This window comes from Pelmatolapia mariae, linkage group LG18, assembly GCF_036321145.2.
Source record: "Pelmatolapia mariae isolate MD_Pm_ZW linkage group LG18, Pm_UMD_F_2, whole genome shotgun sequence".
Lineage (NCBI taxonomy): Eukaryota > Metazoa > Chordata > Actinopteri > Cichliformes > Cichlidae > Pelmatolapia > Pelmatolapia mariae.
The window spans coordinates 13676942-13696010 of record NC_086243.1 but is presented as its reverse complement, the minus strand read 5'-3'; the positions used below and the strand labels follow the sequence as shown (position 1 = coordinate 13696010).

At 42.1% G+C, this 19069-nt stretch overlaps 1 protein-coding gene across 2 annotated transcripts in view; it reads left to right on the top strand.

Annotated features, from left to right (window-relative positions):
- The window catches only part of LOC134616592 (potassium/sodium hyperpolarization-activated cyclic nucleotide-gated channel 2-like), a 35551-nt gene extending 17342 nt beyond the window's left edge, over positions 1 to 18209 (top strand). The window contains exons 5-8 of one of the 2 annotated variants that reach the window (XM_063461475.1): positions 10802 to 10948; positions 11055 to 11295; positions 11374 to 11538; positions 12023 to 18209. In XM_063461475.1, the coding sequence (XP_063317545.1) occupies positions 10802 to 10948; positions 11055 to 11295; positions 11374 to 11538; positions 12023 to 12972 (1503 nt within the window). In that variant the 3' untranslated portion in view covers positions 12973 to 18209. Of the gene's footprint in view, positions 1 to 10801; positions 10949 to 11054; positions 11539 to 12022 lie in introns of both variants that reach the window. The other variant, XM_063461474.1, reaches the window with a different exon arrangement.
- Positions 18210 to 19069: the final 860 nt, after the last annotated feature.

Sequence of the window (19069 nt, the reverse complement as noted above, 5' to 3'; positions counted from 1 at the left end):
CAGTCTATGTACTGAAGCATCTTTGGGTGAGACACTGAACCCTGAATTGCCAGATAATGACAGCTGTGGTTGTTCCAGTTGAAGTCTATGGGAAAACAGCTTTCTGTCTTGACCTCTGTAAACATTTTCCTGATGAGTTCATGGGCTCAGTCACTCATTTTGAGTCATACTGAATAAAAAATTAAGTCTGGTTAGATTCAAAAATGAGGATTAACCATCATATGCTCACTGGCTAACAACTTGTGCTTGATAAGTCACCTCTCAGTCAAAGCCTCATCCTGATGCTTCATAAACCACTGTGCACGGTCAGGACCAGCTCTATGGTCCAGAAACAATCATTGTACTAATGGAACTATGACCAGCAAGATACAAAATTCAGTAAGCAGTAATATATGTTCAAACAAGTTAGACACTATTTGTTAACTAAAACGTAAAAATGTAGGCTAATAAGATTACTAATATTCATGACTAGCAAGTGTTACCAAGGATTGATCTCATGTAGTCCAAGATCTTACAGATGAAATCAACTTTATGTTCATGTTGAACAGAGCTGGATAAAATAGAGAGGTCCTTATGGTTAATGTCAGACATGCAGATGCTCACATTGCTAATGATTTGACTTAAAGATCACTGCAGACAGATTGGTAGTTAGTGTCAAGGGAGGAGTTAGATCAGTTTCACTATATCTGGAAGAGTATTTACTAACTGAAGGTCAAAAAGGATCTTTTTTTTTTTTACAATCCTCATTTTGTTTGTGGCCGATTTAGATATTTACTGCTCATTAAATGAAAATTAAACCATAAGGTCACGTAATTAGTTATCAATAATAGATAATACATATCATACAACAGGCTGCGTGTGTGTGAGGAAGTGTAACAGCAGTGTGTAGCATCAACCTACTCCTAAACACTTCAGGTTGTGACCTTAACGACACACCATCAGGCGCCATTAAAGCACCCGTATATGCTGTCATAAGGACAATGAACCTGAGCGCGGATCAGAGCAGCGCTGAGCCGCGCTGCAGTAGTGGCCTGTCGTGGTAGCACAGTCGCTCTGTTTCCAAGCAGAGTCTTGCCGGCTAGGGAGCAGTGGGAGTGCTGCTGGCTTTCAGCAGCCAATCAGAGGCTCCGGGTGTGTTCGGCCAGGTAGAGCCACATTGCCAGAGGCTGTGGCTGTGTGTGTGTGTGATTGTGTGATATGATGTCCCCTTGAGCAGCAGTAGAATTGATGAGGCAGCAGACCTGTGTGTCCCGGCAATGTCATCCTGAAGGTGACGTAAGCCATCATGGCCGCCTCCCTCTCTCAGAGTCTCTCGCTTCCTGGTCACTCACTCACTGGATCTCACTCTGCCTCTGCTCTATATCATCTCTTATGCATCTTTAACTATCCCACTTTACATGAGCTCCACCCCTCTTTTTCCTTCCCCTGCACTGCTTAAATGTCTCCACCTGATTCTCTCTGGCGTATCTCCTTCCTGATCTCTCGCTCTCCTCACCTCCGGATCTAAATTTCTCTCTTTTTTCCCCTTCTCTTCCTCTATCTCTATCCTTTCTGGTGGTGGTGTCCTTGAAAGGTGCAGTGCTATTGCTAACTGGCTGCTACACAAAGCAAACTGAGGGGGAGGGTAAACCTGTGGGAGAGACAGTCCTGGTGCACTGCAAGATATTTGAATGCTGTGTATTTCACATTGTTTGGAGTTTTTCTCTTTTTTTTTGTCAGTTTGGTGTCTGGCTAGCATTGTGCGGCTCTCCCCAAAGAGTTTTTTTGCCATGTGGCAGGACACTTGAGTATAAATCATGTCCAATAAACGGTTTAGAAGAAAACGATTCAGCCAGCAGAGTGCTGACTGAAGCTCTTGTCGTCACAGTTTGCCCAGGATGATGGGAGTTACACGGCGAGAGGAAGGTCCTTTGTGTTTTCTGTCTGAGGAACAAGTCACCCAGATGTGCAAACTGTCCAAATAAAGACACATGCAGTATATTCAGCCTTGTCTTCCTCTCGCAGAAGGTTGAAAGTTTAAGTTTTCCCCCAGTTTTAAAAATCTTGTCGAATTTGCACCACAAGCAGGATGAACTCAGCAAACTAAAACTTTAAAAATTTAAGAGCTGTGATGAGTTGTCTAATCCTAAACCAGCCTGTATGTTATCCAGTTTAAGCATGAAGTGAGGAGTACGAAACCTACATGCCTTGACATTAGAAGTTTTTTCATAATGCTGTGCTCTTTATGTTTATTCTTTCAGATTTAGACATTTTCTAATACGTCCTCACCCTGTCCCAGAATATACAGTTTTTCTGCTGAGGCCAAGAAGTGCATTTCCCTTAAAAACCTTTTTTTCTGACCAGTTGTCATATTTTTTTTCTGCTGCTCTGTGAGGATTAGTATTTGAGCTGCAGGCATGTTTATTAAAGAAAAAAAAAAAAACAACTCAGAGAGCAGAAAAGTGCCATGCATGCCAGTGAGGCTGATGCTGATGGTGCCGGGTGAATTTGCAATGCTTCCAGATAGGACTGTGAGTGACATTTTTATCATTTTGGAGAGTGTTAGCAAAACACGTCTGCTGGCAGTCTGTTACAGCCCCAGTGTGGATTGAGCTAGCGTTGTGTGAAGGTTTCCATTTCAACCCAGAAGAAATGTCAGAGTCACAATTCATGCAGGTTAAATTTAGCGAGAATTTGGCTTGGTGGCTTTGGTGCAGAGACCTTTGTGTTAGTTATACATAGTAACAGTGCACAGTGACACATAGCAGAGGGACATAGAAAGAACAGCAGTTCTACTTGTGCCTCTTTTTTGCAGATTCAAATCTGATACACCAATGAAAACAATGAAAATGATAAAAATGATGAATTCAGGGATTCTAGATTCTAGATTTGACCGTTGATTTGGGCTGCCATATAACTGCACTGTTCTGTGATTCCTAGCTCAGCGAATATGCTGTATGTCATATTGCTATAGCTCTACAATGACATACCAAAAACATGCATAACTGCTCATTTGGACATCTGGAAATCATGTCTTAGGTGCAGCATTTTGTGATTCTGACTTTGTGGTTCTGAGAGTTTTGTGTAGCGCTGTATGAGGTGTATAATCATGGTAAAAAGAAAGTAGACCGTCTTCAATTCTAAGGTTTTGGGTATTGGGACATAATGAAAGTAATCTGGTCCACAACAGATCTTAAAATGAGGTAAATACAGTCTGAGATGAATTACAAAACAACACATATTACACCCTGTCATTATTTATTTAACAAAAACAAAAACAAAATGAAGAAGCAGTGTGTGAAAGATGAAGTACACCCTTACTGGTTACATAGGAACCAAGAGGGTAGAAAGCAGCCATGTACTGTTGATCAACTGCAGTTGATGAATTGATTGTTGGAAAGTGTGAGGTTTGGGGAGTTTGCAGGAGCATTCAGATGACTGTTATCACAATGCCAAGGAGAAAAGACATCAACAATGATCTTGGAGAAGCAAGTGTTGCTTTGTCAATCTGGGAAGGGATATAAGGCCATTTATAAACAATCTGAAGTCCATCATTCTTCAGCGAGGTCAGGCCTTAGTTAGCATATTAAATGTTAAAGTTGTCAGTACAATTAGAAAAAGACTGAACAAGGATGGCTTGTTCAAAAGTCACCAGGATAAAGCTTCTTCTCTCTAATATAAACATGGCAGCATGGCTTAGGTTTGCAAAGTTGTATCTTCTTGTTGTTGGCTTTGGACATGTGCACCTTGCAGTCGCTGAGTGGATCATGAACTCCCGTGTATACTAAAGTATTCTAGAGTCAAATGTGAGGCAGTCTGTCTAACAGCAAAAGCTTGGCTGAAATTGGATCATGCAACAGGATAATGATCCCAAGCACAGCAGCAAATCTGCAACATAATGGTTAAAAAAGAAAAGAATCAAGTCCAGTCAAAGTCCAGACTTCAACATGACTGAAATGCTGTGGTGGGACCTTGAGAGAGCTGTGCATAAATGAATGCCCCAAAACTTCAGTGAACTCAAGCAATGTTGTAAAGAAAAGTGGGTCAAGGTCTGTATGAATGCAGCACAAGGAATTTGTAGACATGACCTGTGATTAACATGTCTCAAGCTTTTATTTTTTTCCCCTTATACTTGTGTCAGTATAAGCCACACTTTACTAAGTGTGGCTTGTTAATAAAGTTGTTTCTAGTTGCAGGAATAAGTGAGTCTCTGTAGAGGTGAAGAATCTTTAAAGATCAGACTGGATTTTATATTTATATATACTAGATACACTCTTTTTTACTTATAACACTAAAAAGGGGTTTTACGTGAACTAATCATCTCTCCTTTGTAATCATTGTAGAGGCTGATCTGAGTCAGTGAGACAGAAAACACACAACAGTGCTCCACCACCACTAACCTCCCTTCCCTCATCTAGGGTACCAAAAACTCTTTTCTACAATTTTAGTCATCCCCCAATTACCCAGAGGCAGGCGGGCTTTGTGAAGAGATTCCTGCACTCACATTTACAACAAAAACCATCTTTTTTTTAGCTGTATCTGATGGTATTCATTATTGGACATTACTGGTTTTTAAATAAAAGTTTCTATTGAGTCAAGCCTTATCACCCCGTTTCCTTTGGCTGTCTCTGCCTTTGACTGAATTATATGATTTCCTGTATTTCTTCAGAAGCTCCGTTTCATTTAATGAGACTGTGTTCTGTGTGAGACCCCACAGTGTGTTTTTCCTCCCTCTGTACACATCTCTGAATTGAAGACAGAGAAGTCAAGTTCTTACTTACTGTTATCTGATTTCCTTCTCTTTGGTGAATGTGCTTCATAATGTAATGAGGTGATTTAGCCGGGGATGGAGTGAATGTATTATACATCCACATGTCTGTTCGGGATGAACCCGAATTAGGATGGAGAGTTTTTGGATGAATGAGAGGAGGGGACTCAAGCGAAAGGGAGAGAAAGGAGTAAAAACCTGATGCTGGCTCAGTAGTTCATGGGTTTGAAAGCGGGAAAATGTAATCACAGACAAAGCGCTCCCTAAATGTCTTTCCGAATAACAAATCACGAAAAGCAAATAGATCCCAAACAGCGGTTTAGATGACAAAATGTCAGTGGAGCGGTTTGCTGCCGCATCATCAAAGTGACACAGAAAATGGATGTCATTTTCACTCTCATTTGGGTGTTTGTCAGTCCCCTGTGGGCGCTGTGACGCACTGGTCAGACGCTTGTTTTCTCTCCTTCATGACACTGGAGAGATTTGACGTTTGCCCGGCGATGATCGATACGCCGCACTATGACATGGCACTCAAAGCCAAGTCATTAAATGCCACCATCTCAGTTCAATCAGATAAGCTTTAGCTGCCTTATTCGTTCAGCCTTATCCGACTCAAGCTGCGGGACTGAGCTTCATGCGTAACCGCACACGGTCGCTGCACCTCTCCCTCTGTGAGGTTTACCCTCACTGCCACCCCCCCTCGACACCTACTCTTTTCACACAATCAGCATTTCCTATTGTGTGGGCTGCTCACCAAGAGCGCAGTGTTGGCATGGACACTCCGGGTAAAGAGTTGTGACACGGGGTCATTTCTTCAGGCTGCCCTCCATCTGCAGATGTCAGGAAGCAGATTCACTCATGCAGGTGAGACTTTGTGTTGCGTAACTCCGTCAGAAGAGCTGTGGAGCTGCACCAGCCCAGGAGACTTTTCTTTATGTGCATGCTGAATAATTCAGTTGTTGCATGTTAGGTTTATTTATGTTTATTTTTGTTTTCCTCAAGGAAGCTCTGAGGATGACGCTATCAGTCAGAAGCACGCATTGCTTTTTCTGGGCACGGTGACAGTACATTTTCACTACAGAACAATCTGCATTCACTGCATTACCATTTCCTCTCTGCAGGAACAATAGTTGTGTAGTGTGAATCTGGAGGGGTGATATTAAACCTACACAGAACACAGTTTCATTGTTTTGCCTCCATGCATTTGAAATATAGCAGGTACTGAAAGTACATAGAAAATTCTTACAGTCAAATTTCGTATTCCGTTTTTAGACTTTTGTGCTTTTTGTCACGAGTTACTCATCAGAGAGGCCAATCTTAAAATATTTACACATTCTTCTTCTCCAGAGTGTACAGGGAAATAGAGGAGTTTACGGCTGTTTTGCTGGCAAAGCATACCCAAAGACCAAAACTGTTTTCAGCAGATTCAAGCCCATGGCACCGTCTCATCTGGACAAGGTTTACAATACTGTGCAAAAGTCTTGAGGCACCACCTATTTCTTAATATTTTGTTCCCAAGGAGCCAGGTATTCCTGTAATTTTTGAGCAATAGCTTTCCAGGATTTCTGAAGGACACTGGTCATTGGCCATCTTTGGACATTGTCTGCTTTTTCAGTCCAGTTCTTTTACCTTTTAAAAGCAATCTTTTTTTCTTTAAGCCATTTAACACCAACCAGTGAATTGTTCAAACATAAAAAAAGGCACCTGACACAAGGGACGAACCACTGTTGTGTCTACAGATAACAGACAGCAAGCAAAGAGTCAAATTAAATCCCCTTTCTCTAGTTCTAATATACGAAGAGTGAATGGGTCACCAATATTCACAGAAGAGGTCAGGACAGAGATTCAACAGTGAGTGTCTATGGCCATCTGTAAAGCACTGCAGAGGCCCTGGCATGATTTGGGTCTGTCTTTCAGCCGGTGGTTTCAGGGATCCTCTAAAGAATGATGGAATTATGAACACGGAAAAGTACCATCAGACGGACAGTGGCTTCATTTTCTAGTATGGTGATGATCATGGACACACTGCCAGTGCTTTAAAACCATACCCAGGTAGAAAAACACACAATGAAACACTATCATTCATGGATCGACCTCCCCAGGGCCTGGAGAACTATTCCTGAAGACCACTTAAAGAAATAACAAGAAAAAAGCCAGAGACAGTTTAGGCTGTGTTTAAGAATAAAGGTGGTCATGCTAAATACTGACCTTGTTAGAACTGTACAAACTCTGATTTTGTGTTATATGCTGTATTTCCAGGTATGTTTGCATGTTTCAATAAATTGCTGTAAATGAGGGGTTGCTTAAGACTTTTTTCACAGTATTGTATGCTCACTTCACTGACTGCTCACACTTGTGGTATAATCCTGAATGTTGCATCACTATACACTCACTGAGAACTACATTAGCAGTAGCTAATGCAGCTCCTTTTGCATATTTCTTCAATAATATGTTGAAAATTCCTTAAAGATTTTGGTCCATATTGACATGATGGCATCACACAGTCTCTTACATACTCTGAGCAGCCCATCTGGCACCAACAACCATATCACGTTCAAGTGACTTAAAACAGTTTCGTACCTCAATCTGATGCTCTGATCTGATGCTCAGTCAAGGTCATCTTGACCATGTCTCTGCTGAGTTGCTGCCATGTGACTGGCTTAAGAGATATTTGCTTTAATGAGCAGTTGAACAGATAAAGAGTGTGTCAGTGTGACTGTGTAAGAGGAAAAAATGTCCCAGAAAAGGGAAAAAAGCAAAAATGTTGCATTTACTTCTGCACTGTGGTGTCAGTGTATGCACATCATTATTTATTATTCAGTTTTAATAATACGGGCATATCTGCTCAGTTTATTAGCTCTGAGATCGTCCCCTGCTGTCCACTGTTTTCCCCCTGAGAGTTTCATTCACATTACATGAATAATGTAAAATATTCAGCCAATAGCAAGGGAGATAATTCAAAACAAGTCTTAACAGAAATAAAGCTCCGTGTTTAAGCAATGTGACCCTAGTAGAGTGAAATGGTACTCATCGGTGGGGTCTGTTTGGTTTCTTGTTTGTCGTTCGTCTCTTATTAGCGTACTAGTGTGACCAGGATGTTCACAGTCATAGTACTGCTGTCATAAAGCCTGGAAATGAAAAAAGGGAAGCTTTCGTTCCATTGTGCAGCTTGGATCTGAGACAATAATTCTTCTAGTACAGTACACATGCATTCAGTTGTGTACATCTTAAAATCATTGTTTGCTAACTGTAATTTTCTTCTGCAAACAGAGAGCCAGGCCGTCTGTTCCTGACAGCAAACAATTTTCAGTTAAGGAGTTTATACGCTGCACTGGAGGATTCAGAGCTTGCAACAGTGTTTGAGCAGGTGGCACTCATTGTTTTGCTCGGGGCCTCTGGCAGGACACACAACATCTGACATACTGTTGTCTGTGGAAGAAGTTAGCCACAAGCCTTTCAGGTTTTTTTGGGTGGGGGAGTGGGGGGTGGTGGTCTCGTGAGCAAACCTTTTCAGGGGACGTTACTCGATACTTACAGTGTGTGGCTTTATCCACCGCACAGCAGAGTTTAAGGAGTGCTGGGATTGGGGTGGTATGGATGATGACTTCCTCAGCCCCTGAACGTTGTGAGTACACAGCAGCTGCCAGCGTGCTGACCTCTCAAAATTGTGGTTTGGACAGCTTTATAGGCTGAGTTGAGTTGTGGTCTTAAGCTTTCCAATTGAGCTGGGTTGAAGTGCACAGAGGCTGACAGCAGAGTACAAGGAGAAATCTTTTTCAACCAACAGTTCACTGTCTGCTCTGTTTACTGCCACATCTATCACTCCTCTCTCTGCAGCCCAGCCACGTTGTTTCTAGTTTCTCTGTGATCACTTTGGAAGGACTGAAATTAGCATATCTAAACAACAGAAGCTGCTTGTTTGACTTGCAGCTATGTTGAAGGGAACCTTTCACTTTTTTATTGATTTGGCATTGATTAACTGCTTGGTGTGTTCATTTCAGCTGCATGGTTTGAATATGTTTGACGACACTTGACAGACTTTTGCACAGACACTGATGTGTAGAGATTTATAAACCTTTCTAGCACAAAGTGATGCTTCTATTGAAAAGTTCTTGAAAAATTAGTAGAATTAAACGAGTTTTTAAGAATTTCCATTTAAAGTTAAGGCAAAATTCCTAGAAAAGATAAATATTCAGTAAAGCATTTTAGTCCATGAGAGGGAGAAGTGGGGTGACACACTAGTAGGAGCATAGAGGACTTCTAAGAAGCTTAAGAGATTCTGAAGCAGATAAAAATTATTTGTAAGAGGAAGAGGCATGAGAAATATTCTATAAATGCTAAATGCGAGTGGGGCAGTAAAATGCTACAGGTGAATTTTGGCCTTTTCTAAAATTCATAGGTGACATTGCCTAATCATAGCATGATGTTTGCTTATTTTGCCCTTTGTCTTAGTTTATTTTAAACTTTGAGTGTAGTTGTATTCTAGGTTTTTATTATCATCAAAATCCTGTTCACTAGAAACATTTATTACTTTCTAACTCTGTCTTTTACTAGAGCCCTGAGCCAGTTCCTTCCTCCTAGATGTATTTATTTATGAATGAAATGCAGTTGTGAACAAGTTTTCACACTAAGGACAGGTTACTGATTCTTAGGAATTAGGAGGGTAAGTAGCTGCCAGATGCTGTTAATCAAATTTACTTGATTAACTGATCATCAGCAAGTCTGAGTACCTGTATGAAAGCAGAGGTTTTGGCTATTTGCTGGTCTGAAGCATTCAGGTGTGTGTTAGCACAATGACATAATCTTACCAGGAGATCAGAACAGTTTCACCCCGAGGTCAGATGGTGCAATGTTCAAAGGAACTGCAAAATACTCAAGAGCTACATCTCAGACTCTACAGGCCTCAGTCAGCATGTTAAACGTTTGTGACAGCACAATTAGAAAGAAAGACTATCCTGTCTTAAAAGAACAGCTTAGTTTTCCAAAGCTGCATCTGAACAAACCACAAGTGGGGATGTTTGTCCCTAATGCACAGCAGCATTTGGACAAAACCAAACACAGCAAATCAGCACAAATACCTCATACCAACAGTCAAGCACGGTGGTGGAGAGGTGATGACCTGGGCTTTTATTATCCTTAAGAGGGCTGTGGATAAACGAGTGCCCACAAACCTCACTGAGCTGAAGTGGGCTAAAATTCATCCAGAGACTGAGAAAGTAATGAAGTAATAGAAATGAAAATGATCAGTTCATGCTATTGCTCTAGTAAACTAGAAGGCCACAAGAAAATGCAACAAAAATAAAATGAAATGCCCACACTGGACAGAAACAGCTGTTTGCAGATCGTTTTGAGCGGATCACCTGTCGGGAGCTTTCGTACTGAGCTATAACTGCAAATTATTGAGCAGTTCTTTAAGGACGTAAAGTTTGTCAGCCCTCTCTGGCCACTAAAATGCCTCAAGCAGTTGCCTGTTGACAAACTTGGATCTTGAACAAAATTTAATGTGGTCTTTGTGCACCTGCCTAACTGGAAGTAGTAAATAATAAAGTCCAGAAACAAGTGAGCACTGCAAGGTTTCGCAGTTTTTAGCTTGTTTCTCAAACAGGTGTGAATGTGCATTTTGGGGGCTATTATCAGTGGCAGGTTGATACACACTGCTGGTGTTTCAGTGAGTTTTAGAGAAGCAGGTTGATATATTTGGGATTTACTGAATCTGAACTGAAAAAAACATGTTGCGCTGATGTTTTTCAGTGTTTGAACAGGTCTGTGATGAGAAATAGATATAAAAACATTTTTAATGGCTCAATTAATTGCTGCTTTCTGTATTTTTGGCATTAAGAAACATGTATAATAATAGTTGAACAATTGAACAGTGTAACACTAGAAAAGCAATACGATGCACACTTGCTAAAACTAATTTGCCAGCCCCATTACTGTTGTGGTTTTTAAATGCAATCGCTCGCCTCAAGGTCAATAAAACCTTTTTCTTTCTGCTGTTTTTATTTGCATTAACAGCAAGTAAAAATCATCTCTCTTCATCCCACTCTCTCTTAGTACAAACAAGTGGAGCAGTACATGTCCTTCCACAAGCTGCCTGCTGACTTCCGACAAAAAATCCACGATTACTACGAGCACAGATACCAGGGCAAGATGTTCGATGAGGAGAGCATCCTGGGAGAACTCAGTGAGCCCCTGAGAGAAGTGAGACAATAATGCACATTATTCCCATTATTATATGAAATATATATTATATTAAAAAGTCTTTACTGTGCACATTTTTACTGTTCTTCTTTGCGTCTTGTCTTAGGAAATTGTGAACTTCAACTGTCGCAAGCTGGTGGCGTCGATGCCGCTGTTTGCCAACGCAGAGCCAAACTTTGTGACCGCCATGTTGACTAAGCTACGTTTTGAGGTATTCCAGCCACAAGATTACATCATTCGGGAGGGCACTATTGGCAAGAAAATGTATTTTATCCAGCATGGAGTCTGCAGCGTCATCACCAAGGGAACGCTTGCAATGAAACTCTCTGATGGCTCTTATTTTGGAGGTAAGATATTTTTTTTATGGTGCCATTGTTTTTTTAACCTTTTTGTAAGCGGTGGCATTTTCTGTTTCCCCGTTTCAGAGATCTGCTTACTGACAAGGGGTCGGCGAACAGCCAGCGTGCGAGCGGAGACTTACTGTCGACTTTACTCTCTGTCTGTTGACCACTTCAATGAAGTGCTGGAAGAATACCCCATGATGAGAAGAGCCTTTGAGACTGTTGCCATTGATCGTCTAGACCGCATAGGTAAAAAATGATTTAGATCATTTTCATATGTATCATAATGTATTATCATATAATATATTGGGCATGAAATTATGTAAATCTCTAAAACATCAGCTGCTAAGTGTTTCTGCTGTCTTTTCTTTTTAATGAAAGAAAATGAAGCCGTGAGCAAAAAACACAAAAGAAAATGTTTCCCGAATATTAAAAGAAGCAGTACAATGAGCTGTGCTCTTTGCTCAGAATGACATAGGATACTGTAACAATAGATAAAAGTACAGGGTGACACGTATATTTCCTGAGGGTTTGTTCTGCTAGAGGATGTACCTGATTTGAAGGGCATCGCATGCTATATCTAAATCGCATTGTTCTTTCGTTATACGTCCTCCTGTTTCCATGTATTTATGCATTATTCACCTTTATGTACTCCTTGTCCTTTCCTCTCTCTTTACTGCTTCTGCCTTTTTTATCTTTAGTAATTAGCCTGTGCTTTTATTTCTCTCTGCAGGTAAAAAGAACTCCATCCTGATGCACAAGGTGCAGCATGATCTCAACTCTGGTGTCTTCAACAACCGGGAGAATGAGATGATTCAGGAGATCGTCAAGTATGACCGTGAGATGGTAAAATTAGTAGACCTGCAGCGGCCACGGGCCATGTCTATGACCCCTTCGCTTGGCGGCATCTTTGCCCCTCCGGGTCAGCAGCAGACGGGCTCTGCTATCGCCACCCTCCAGCAAGCTGTGGCCATGAGCTTTTGCCCTCAGATGGCAAGTCCTTTGGTGGGTCCAGGGACTCTGCAGTCTCCACGCATGGTGCGAAGGTTTCAGGTGATGCAGAACCTCTCCAGTCCAGTCTCCATGTCTCCTCTGCAGTCTCAGCCCCCTCTGACGCTCGGAGGGGCATTTGGATCGGCAATTTCGAGTCCCCCAGTCCAAAGTCCGCTTGCAGCTTCAGGACGGACTTTCCAGCACATGGCAAGCGTGGGACCCTCTGGGTCCCAGCTGTCCCTAGTACAGCATCATGCACCAAGCCCCACACAGACCCAGCAGAGGCCTGCCTCACACAAGAGCACCCACTCCCTGCATATGGGGAGCTTGAGTCAGGACACTCGTGCCCTGTCGGCCTCCCAGCCTTCACTCCCCCAGGAAATAACACCGCAAGCTGCCTCTGCAGCCCCTAGCCCCCCACCCTCCACTCGCACCTCCAACACCTCCATTGGACCTCCGCAGCCCCCTCACTCCAGCATGCCAGGGCCCTCAGGGGTGGGGAGATCATCGGGAGCCCAACAGAGGGTGGCATTTGCCTCCACACCTCCTCCCACTGGACCTGCTGGAATGGGGGCAGTAGCAGCAGCTGCTGGATCAGGACCTCCAGACTCTGGAGCTCCCAAGAAAGATTCAATTGTCAGCCTTCCAGAGCTAGACTCTGCCAGATCCCGGCTGTCTTCCAACTTGTGACCCTGGTACAGTTCGAGAAAGAGGCCTTTTTTGTAGGAGAATCCATTCGGTTTAGGTCAGTCCGGCTGATCTGTCAGCTTGCTGAATGACCAATCAGCTACCGCCAGCGCCACCAGTTATTGGACCTGGATGCACTGTGTGCTGGTGCCAGCAGAAGGAAAAGAGCTACTCAAAGTCTTGAGACACTTTGGCTAGGAGGAGTCTATACAATTAAGCTAGTATAACTTAAGGTTGAACTGGTCTAGTCTACTGTGCCAGCACCTTTAGTCTTAGTATCACCCCTTTCACTCTGCTTCCAAACACCTACTGTATATCGCTGTCTTTTCTGTAAAGATATGAAGAAAAGTATGATTGATGTAACTATTGCATACTGTGTAGAATCCATGCAATGCAATCTAGCAGGAGCTGGACTTAAACTGAAAATCAGGGACTTGAGGTCAAATGACAATGACATTTTAAGCGTCCAAAAGTGTTTTGAGTGTAACTTTTCTGTATAAGCTGTCGTAGCAAAAGAACACATTGCTCTTCATATTGTTTCAAATAGTAATGGAAATAGTGTTTTAGACCGCTGGTCGATCTTACATCGATGTGTAAATAGTTGATGAAAAAAGTACGGAAGGATATTATATTCATCGTATCTACCCAAACCAAAGTTGAGCTTGAACACCAAGTCTGGTTGTGTCTGTATCAACTAAAAAAAGAAAAAAAAAGAAAAAAGAAAAAAAAAGAAACATCGAAGAAAATGCCATTTATTTAACTGCCTTGATTCAACATTAGAAGCCATATATTTGGTTTGTGTGTATGTATACATGTGGGTGTAAGTGTGTGTGCGTGAGTTTGTTGATATGTTTTGGTTCTACTTTCAGAGAATGGACTCACACTCTACACTGCACGGTTGGTTTGACATGCCGATGGTGGTGCTGACCTGCTTTCGTGAAACACCTCTGAAGCCGGTCGGGTTACAATCAGCCACCCACCAAAGCCGGTTTGGTGGGTGGCTGATTGTAACCCTGAAGGCAAAGGTGGTTAAAATATCTGAGCTTTACTCGAAGGAAACATTTGTGAACAACCCATACTGTATACTTGCTTGTTTCTGTCTAGGTTTATTGATTAACACATGCAATATAATTCTGCAATACTCTACCCCGCCTATATATATAAATATATATGAATATAAATATCTATACATATGCTGTACAGGAAAGTGAACTTCTTTCTTTTTCATATTGTTTTGTTTTTAATGTGAAATCTTAAAGAATCCAGCAGCTATTGTGGCTTCACTTGAGGTATTGTAATCCAGTGACCATGTTGTTACCTTAACCAAAAATGCTTGAGAGAATGAAAGGACTTGTAGTGTAATTCTTATTTTGTTTTGTTTTGTTAACACTTGAGAGGAACAAACTGTTTAATTCTGGTTTCATGTCACAGGAAGAATCCACGCTTTGAGTTCAGCGGGTCAGAACCTTAAAAAGAAGAAAAAAAAAATCAGTTTAGCTAAACTAATTCTCTCTGATGTTCAATTGTGAGATAAATGGGGGTTGAGGGTAGGCAATATGGGGGCATAAAATGCCTCACATGTAAAGAAAAAGACAAGAAAAAAAAAAGAGAAAAAAAAACGTACTTGCTCTATATCAAAGTCTTTATGTGTCCCATTTCACCCAAAACTCCCATGAATGTCTCAACATTTAGGGTTGAGGCTTGGATAGCTGGTTATATTTACTCAAAATACTCTGATCCTGTTGAACCTGAAATACTTCTCTTGCTGAATGTACGCCATACGAGAAGGAAGACAGCTAATCAGATATAAACTGCCATGTAAATAAAGGGACAGTGATTTAAAGAGGCTTTTATGATGCAAGGGGCGGTTGTGGGCATTGTATGTGTTGCTGAGTGTCCGTGTGATCTTTTTTTTATGGTTTAATGATGCTTCTCTGGGTTGAACATTGCTATATTTAACCTGTACCAGATCTACCACAAGAGGATCTCTCTTCTTCTTCTTCTTTCTATTAGTTTATTTACTGAAGTGGGCGTGAACAAGAGTGAGTCGTAACAACTTTGATCTCCTTGGTCCAAAGTGAGCACTGAGGACGTCCAATTAAGCACCTTGTGTTGCACTACGACCTTGTAATCAAAATGAAAAATCGATGCTCTATTCTCTTAAAATGGTTGCAGTACTTCTCTCGGATCCATTATCTGGTTAAACTGTAAGGAAGGAAAGTGAATCCAATTGGGCTAGAAAATAGGCAGCTGATTCATTGTGTTAAACAAATACCATGTCCACCTTTTTCAGCTCTGAACATCGACAGAGTCTAATTGTAAAATCGATGCGATGGACATTTCACTCAGGTTTGCTACCTTTCCAGAGAGATGTATTGATTGCCGCAGCGTGGCTTTCCATTGATTTATGTAGACTTGTCTATCCTCCCATCATCCACTTGTTGATTTAACCGTGCTGGAAGGTTCCCCTTGAAATCTGATTGGCTCAGATAAATATGGAGGATCTACTGAAGTCGTAACCCTGAGATTGTTATTAGTGTAACACTCTGCCCGTTTGGTTGTGATCACTTATCCTGCGAGCTGTTTGAAACAAGGCGTAGGTGATTGTTTTTATCCAAGGGCTTCATTATATGGCTTGTAAATCCTGGCTCATTGTTACTGTAGAGCAGCCACATGTTCTCTCATCTGTTTAATTGATAACATGCACTAAACCTCATTGTTTGTCATACCTTGGTTACAAAGCTGTGACCCTCCTTCATCAGCAACACTCTTTTTGTATTGCTTTTTGTTTCCTATGGGAAAGGTACATGCCAAAATGCCAATATGATTGTGAATGAAGTCCATTTGAGTCAATGGCTGTTGTGCGCTTCAGTACTGTTCCAGTGCAATCAATTGGTCCTCTTCCCCAATCCTTTGTGCTAATACCAGAGTTTGCCCTATTAAGCTGCTATCAGGACTCTGCTGATATTATTTGAATGAGACCACAGTCAGTGAGAGTAAGATGGAAGGAGAGTTAAAGAGCTAATGTTTCAGGCAATATCAGGCGCCGTCTCTGTTTCATTGCATCCAACCAGTAGGATATGTGTGTAACTCACTCCCACTCAAAGGATGGCGTCCCAGACACTTTGATCAGTACCGCTCTGTTTGAACCCTCGGCCATGAGGCGGATACAGCCCTGGCCAAGCACATACTTCTGTCAGTTATCTGTCAAGTGTTCAGTCTGCTGGCTTAAAGCCACCGTCAACATGTTGTGTGAGTGTATGTGTGTGTGATGTTGCGCTGTATTTGCCTGATGACAGGGGGTTCAAAGTGTGATTGTTTAATGGTTCTTCTTCTGGGTCTTGCTATTTAGTGGGATTGAAAGCCCTCATACATGTTTGACACTGACTGACAATTATTGAGAATCTCTAAGTTTCAAACCTCTCATTCATGCTGTACCGGTTGTTAAGGGTACCGAATGCCTTGGTGTTGACATGTTAGCAAATCAGGGTATTGTTTTATTTGTAAAACTGTCTTTGAGTAATCAGTCTGTTTTGTTCGGTTGTTGTTTTGCAGTTTGTTTTTACAATGTGCCCCATGCACACGGACTGTATATACCTTGTGCCTAGTACATCTAGTTTCCACATAGTCTATTTTTGTGGTTTGTATGTGCCTGTAAAAATGCAAATCTGTGTTCTTATTTTCAACTTGCAATATATGTAAAAAACAAACAAACAAAAAAAACATTAGAAGAAGACTAGTATTGCTGAATTACGATGACAATGTCAGTATATACAATTTTCCCAGATACGGGAAACACAAAATTGCACATTTTTGTTGGTTTGAGCCTTCCAACACCATGCGCGCTGTACTCTGTACTCTCATGTTCTGTACATATGGTATACACAGAGATGTGGGGCACATTGTTGTGTTTTTACCACAGCCTGCTGTATAAGATACATTTTTTTTACAGTGAGAGGGTGAGCTCTGAAAGGCTTCTGGTGGATATCGGCAGTCTAGACGTTAGCTTAGATGATCCGCTCACTGCAAAGAGCCAAAAACGACAGAAAGTAATAAACAAACTGTGGAGATACTTGCACAATATCAATACAGTAACAGAAGTTGGCTGTGCACGTGCTGGAAACAACGTTCTTAAAACATATTGTTGCACAGCTATTTACACTCTGATGCTGGTTGCACACTGATCAAGTCTTTGCCATTTAAGAAAAGCTCTCTCTTAGGCTGAATTCGACTCATGAGCAGTCATGAGCTTGACCTACCATACCTTGGCAGATAATAGCAGAGTGCATGTTTGTATTTTTCTTATCTAAGCAGAGTTCTGTGTACAATTCTTAGTGGGACCTTCAAATCTAGACATTGTTGTGTACCAAACTACTGTACAATGATTTTATTTAGTCTAACAGTTAAACTTTTGTGTCGTAGCTACTGTAGCCTGCTTAGCTTACCTAAGCCTTCTCTCTGCTTCAGGACTCTGTGTGCTTGAGTTTGTGTGTGCGTGTGTGTGTTCCTGTGCCTTTCCTTCTATAATGTTGGTCCCACTTGAGAATATGATGCCATTTAGGGGGTTTTAAAAACCCACATGAAGCCGAGAGAGATGTGTGTTAAATGGTCACAACTACATTTGTTCTACAGAAGAGGAAAAAAAAGAAAAAAAATGAAAGAAACCACTGTAATGCTCCAAGAAATCACTCTAGCACATCCCTAGACTTAGTAGCATTCCACAGCCTGCACGAATAGCTCAGTGTGGGCATCCAGACACACTTTACCAGCACCATGTAGACGACAGCACAGATATCTGACACAGCATGTGTTCTCTCTCTCTCTGGAGGCCAGTCTGCAACCATCTCAGGCTGTGCTCTGCTTCTGCTCTTAACAGAACGATTTAAGTATTTTGAAACTCCAGCTCTGTCTAAGTTGATGTCTACAACCCAGGACAACTCAGCTCCCAGCCCAAGCTGCAGCGCTACCAAATCAGTGTCAAAGGATTTAGATGGATACTTGGCATGCTTGTAATATTTGCCTGCATCCAGTCCTTGCGGACCGAGATGCTGGTGGCGAGGGCATGGGGCTGATTTGAACCTGTTTCTAAAAAGGCTGTCTTGTCCACCACCTCTGCTGGCCAAGAACACAGAGCCACACCCTGGTGTCTCTCAATAAGCTGGTCTGTCAGTCAGTGGCAATGTTGTTTAAGCATTCGTAAACAGACAATACATTGTTGTGCAATAAAAAGATGAGCGCATTGGCATACTTATCTCTGGGTGTGGACTTTTATTTGTCATCCGTCTCTGTTGGTTGGTGTTCTGTGTGTGTGCATGAACCTTTACCAAACTGCTGGAGTTACACTAGTTACTACCCCCCACCCCCCACCCCAAACACACAGACACACAGACACTCGCATATGTGAACACACACACGCTCAACCTTAATCAGACAACCACCTTTCCACCTCATTCTATCCCACATCAGATGAGATCTCTCTCTCTCCCTCTTTCTGCAGACAGGGGCTCTGCTGCATCCCTGATGAGGTGTCTGCGCTCGGTCTGAGAGCTTTCCGCTCTGTGTGTGTGTGTATATACACGCACACAGCATTGCACAGCAGTAAGTTAAATTTCTCTGGTACCTAAGAAGGTGTGCATGCACATGCAAGCCCTAGTTTTGTATTTGTCTGAGGGAAAGAGAGAGAGAGAGTAAATGAACCGGTGCTAGGAGTGTGCGCGCGTGTTTCGATGCGCGTGTCTGAAAGGGTGGGTGGGTGCGTCACAGAAGAGGGCAGTCCAAGGACACACTCCTCTGGCAGCCTGGGAGCAGCATCCACCCATTCCCTCTCTGTCTGTTTCTTTTCCTTTCTATGTATGCACACACACAAACACACTGCTGTCTGTCTCCTCAGTGATTATGCATGGCACAGTGAGATAGAAAGATTAAAATTACATGCAAGGTGAGATTTCACCACAGTGCTCTACACTGTTCATCTTGCCTCCCCAGCTCTACATGCAGGTGGTACAAATGCGGGAGAGGCCATCCGCACTGCGTGTCCGCACTTTTACCTTGACGTGACATAATGTCCTCTCTCTTCCGCTCTGTTGACACACACACACAC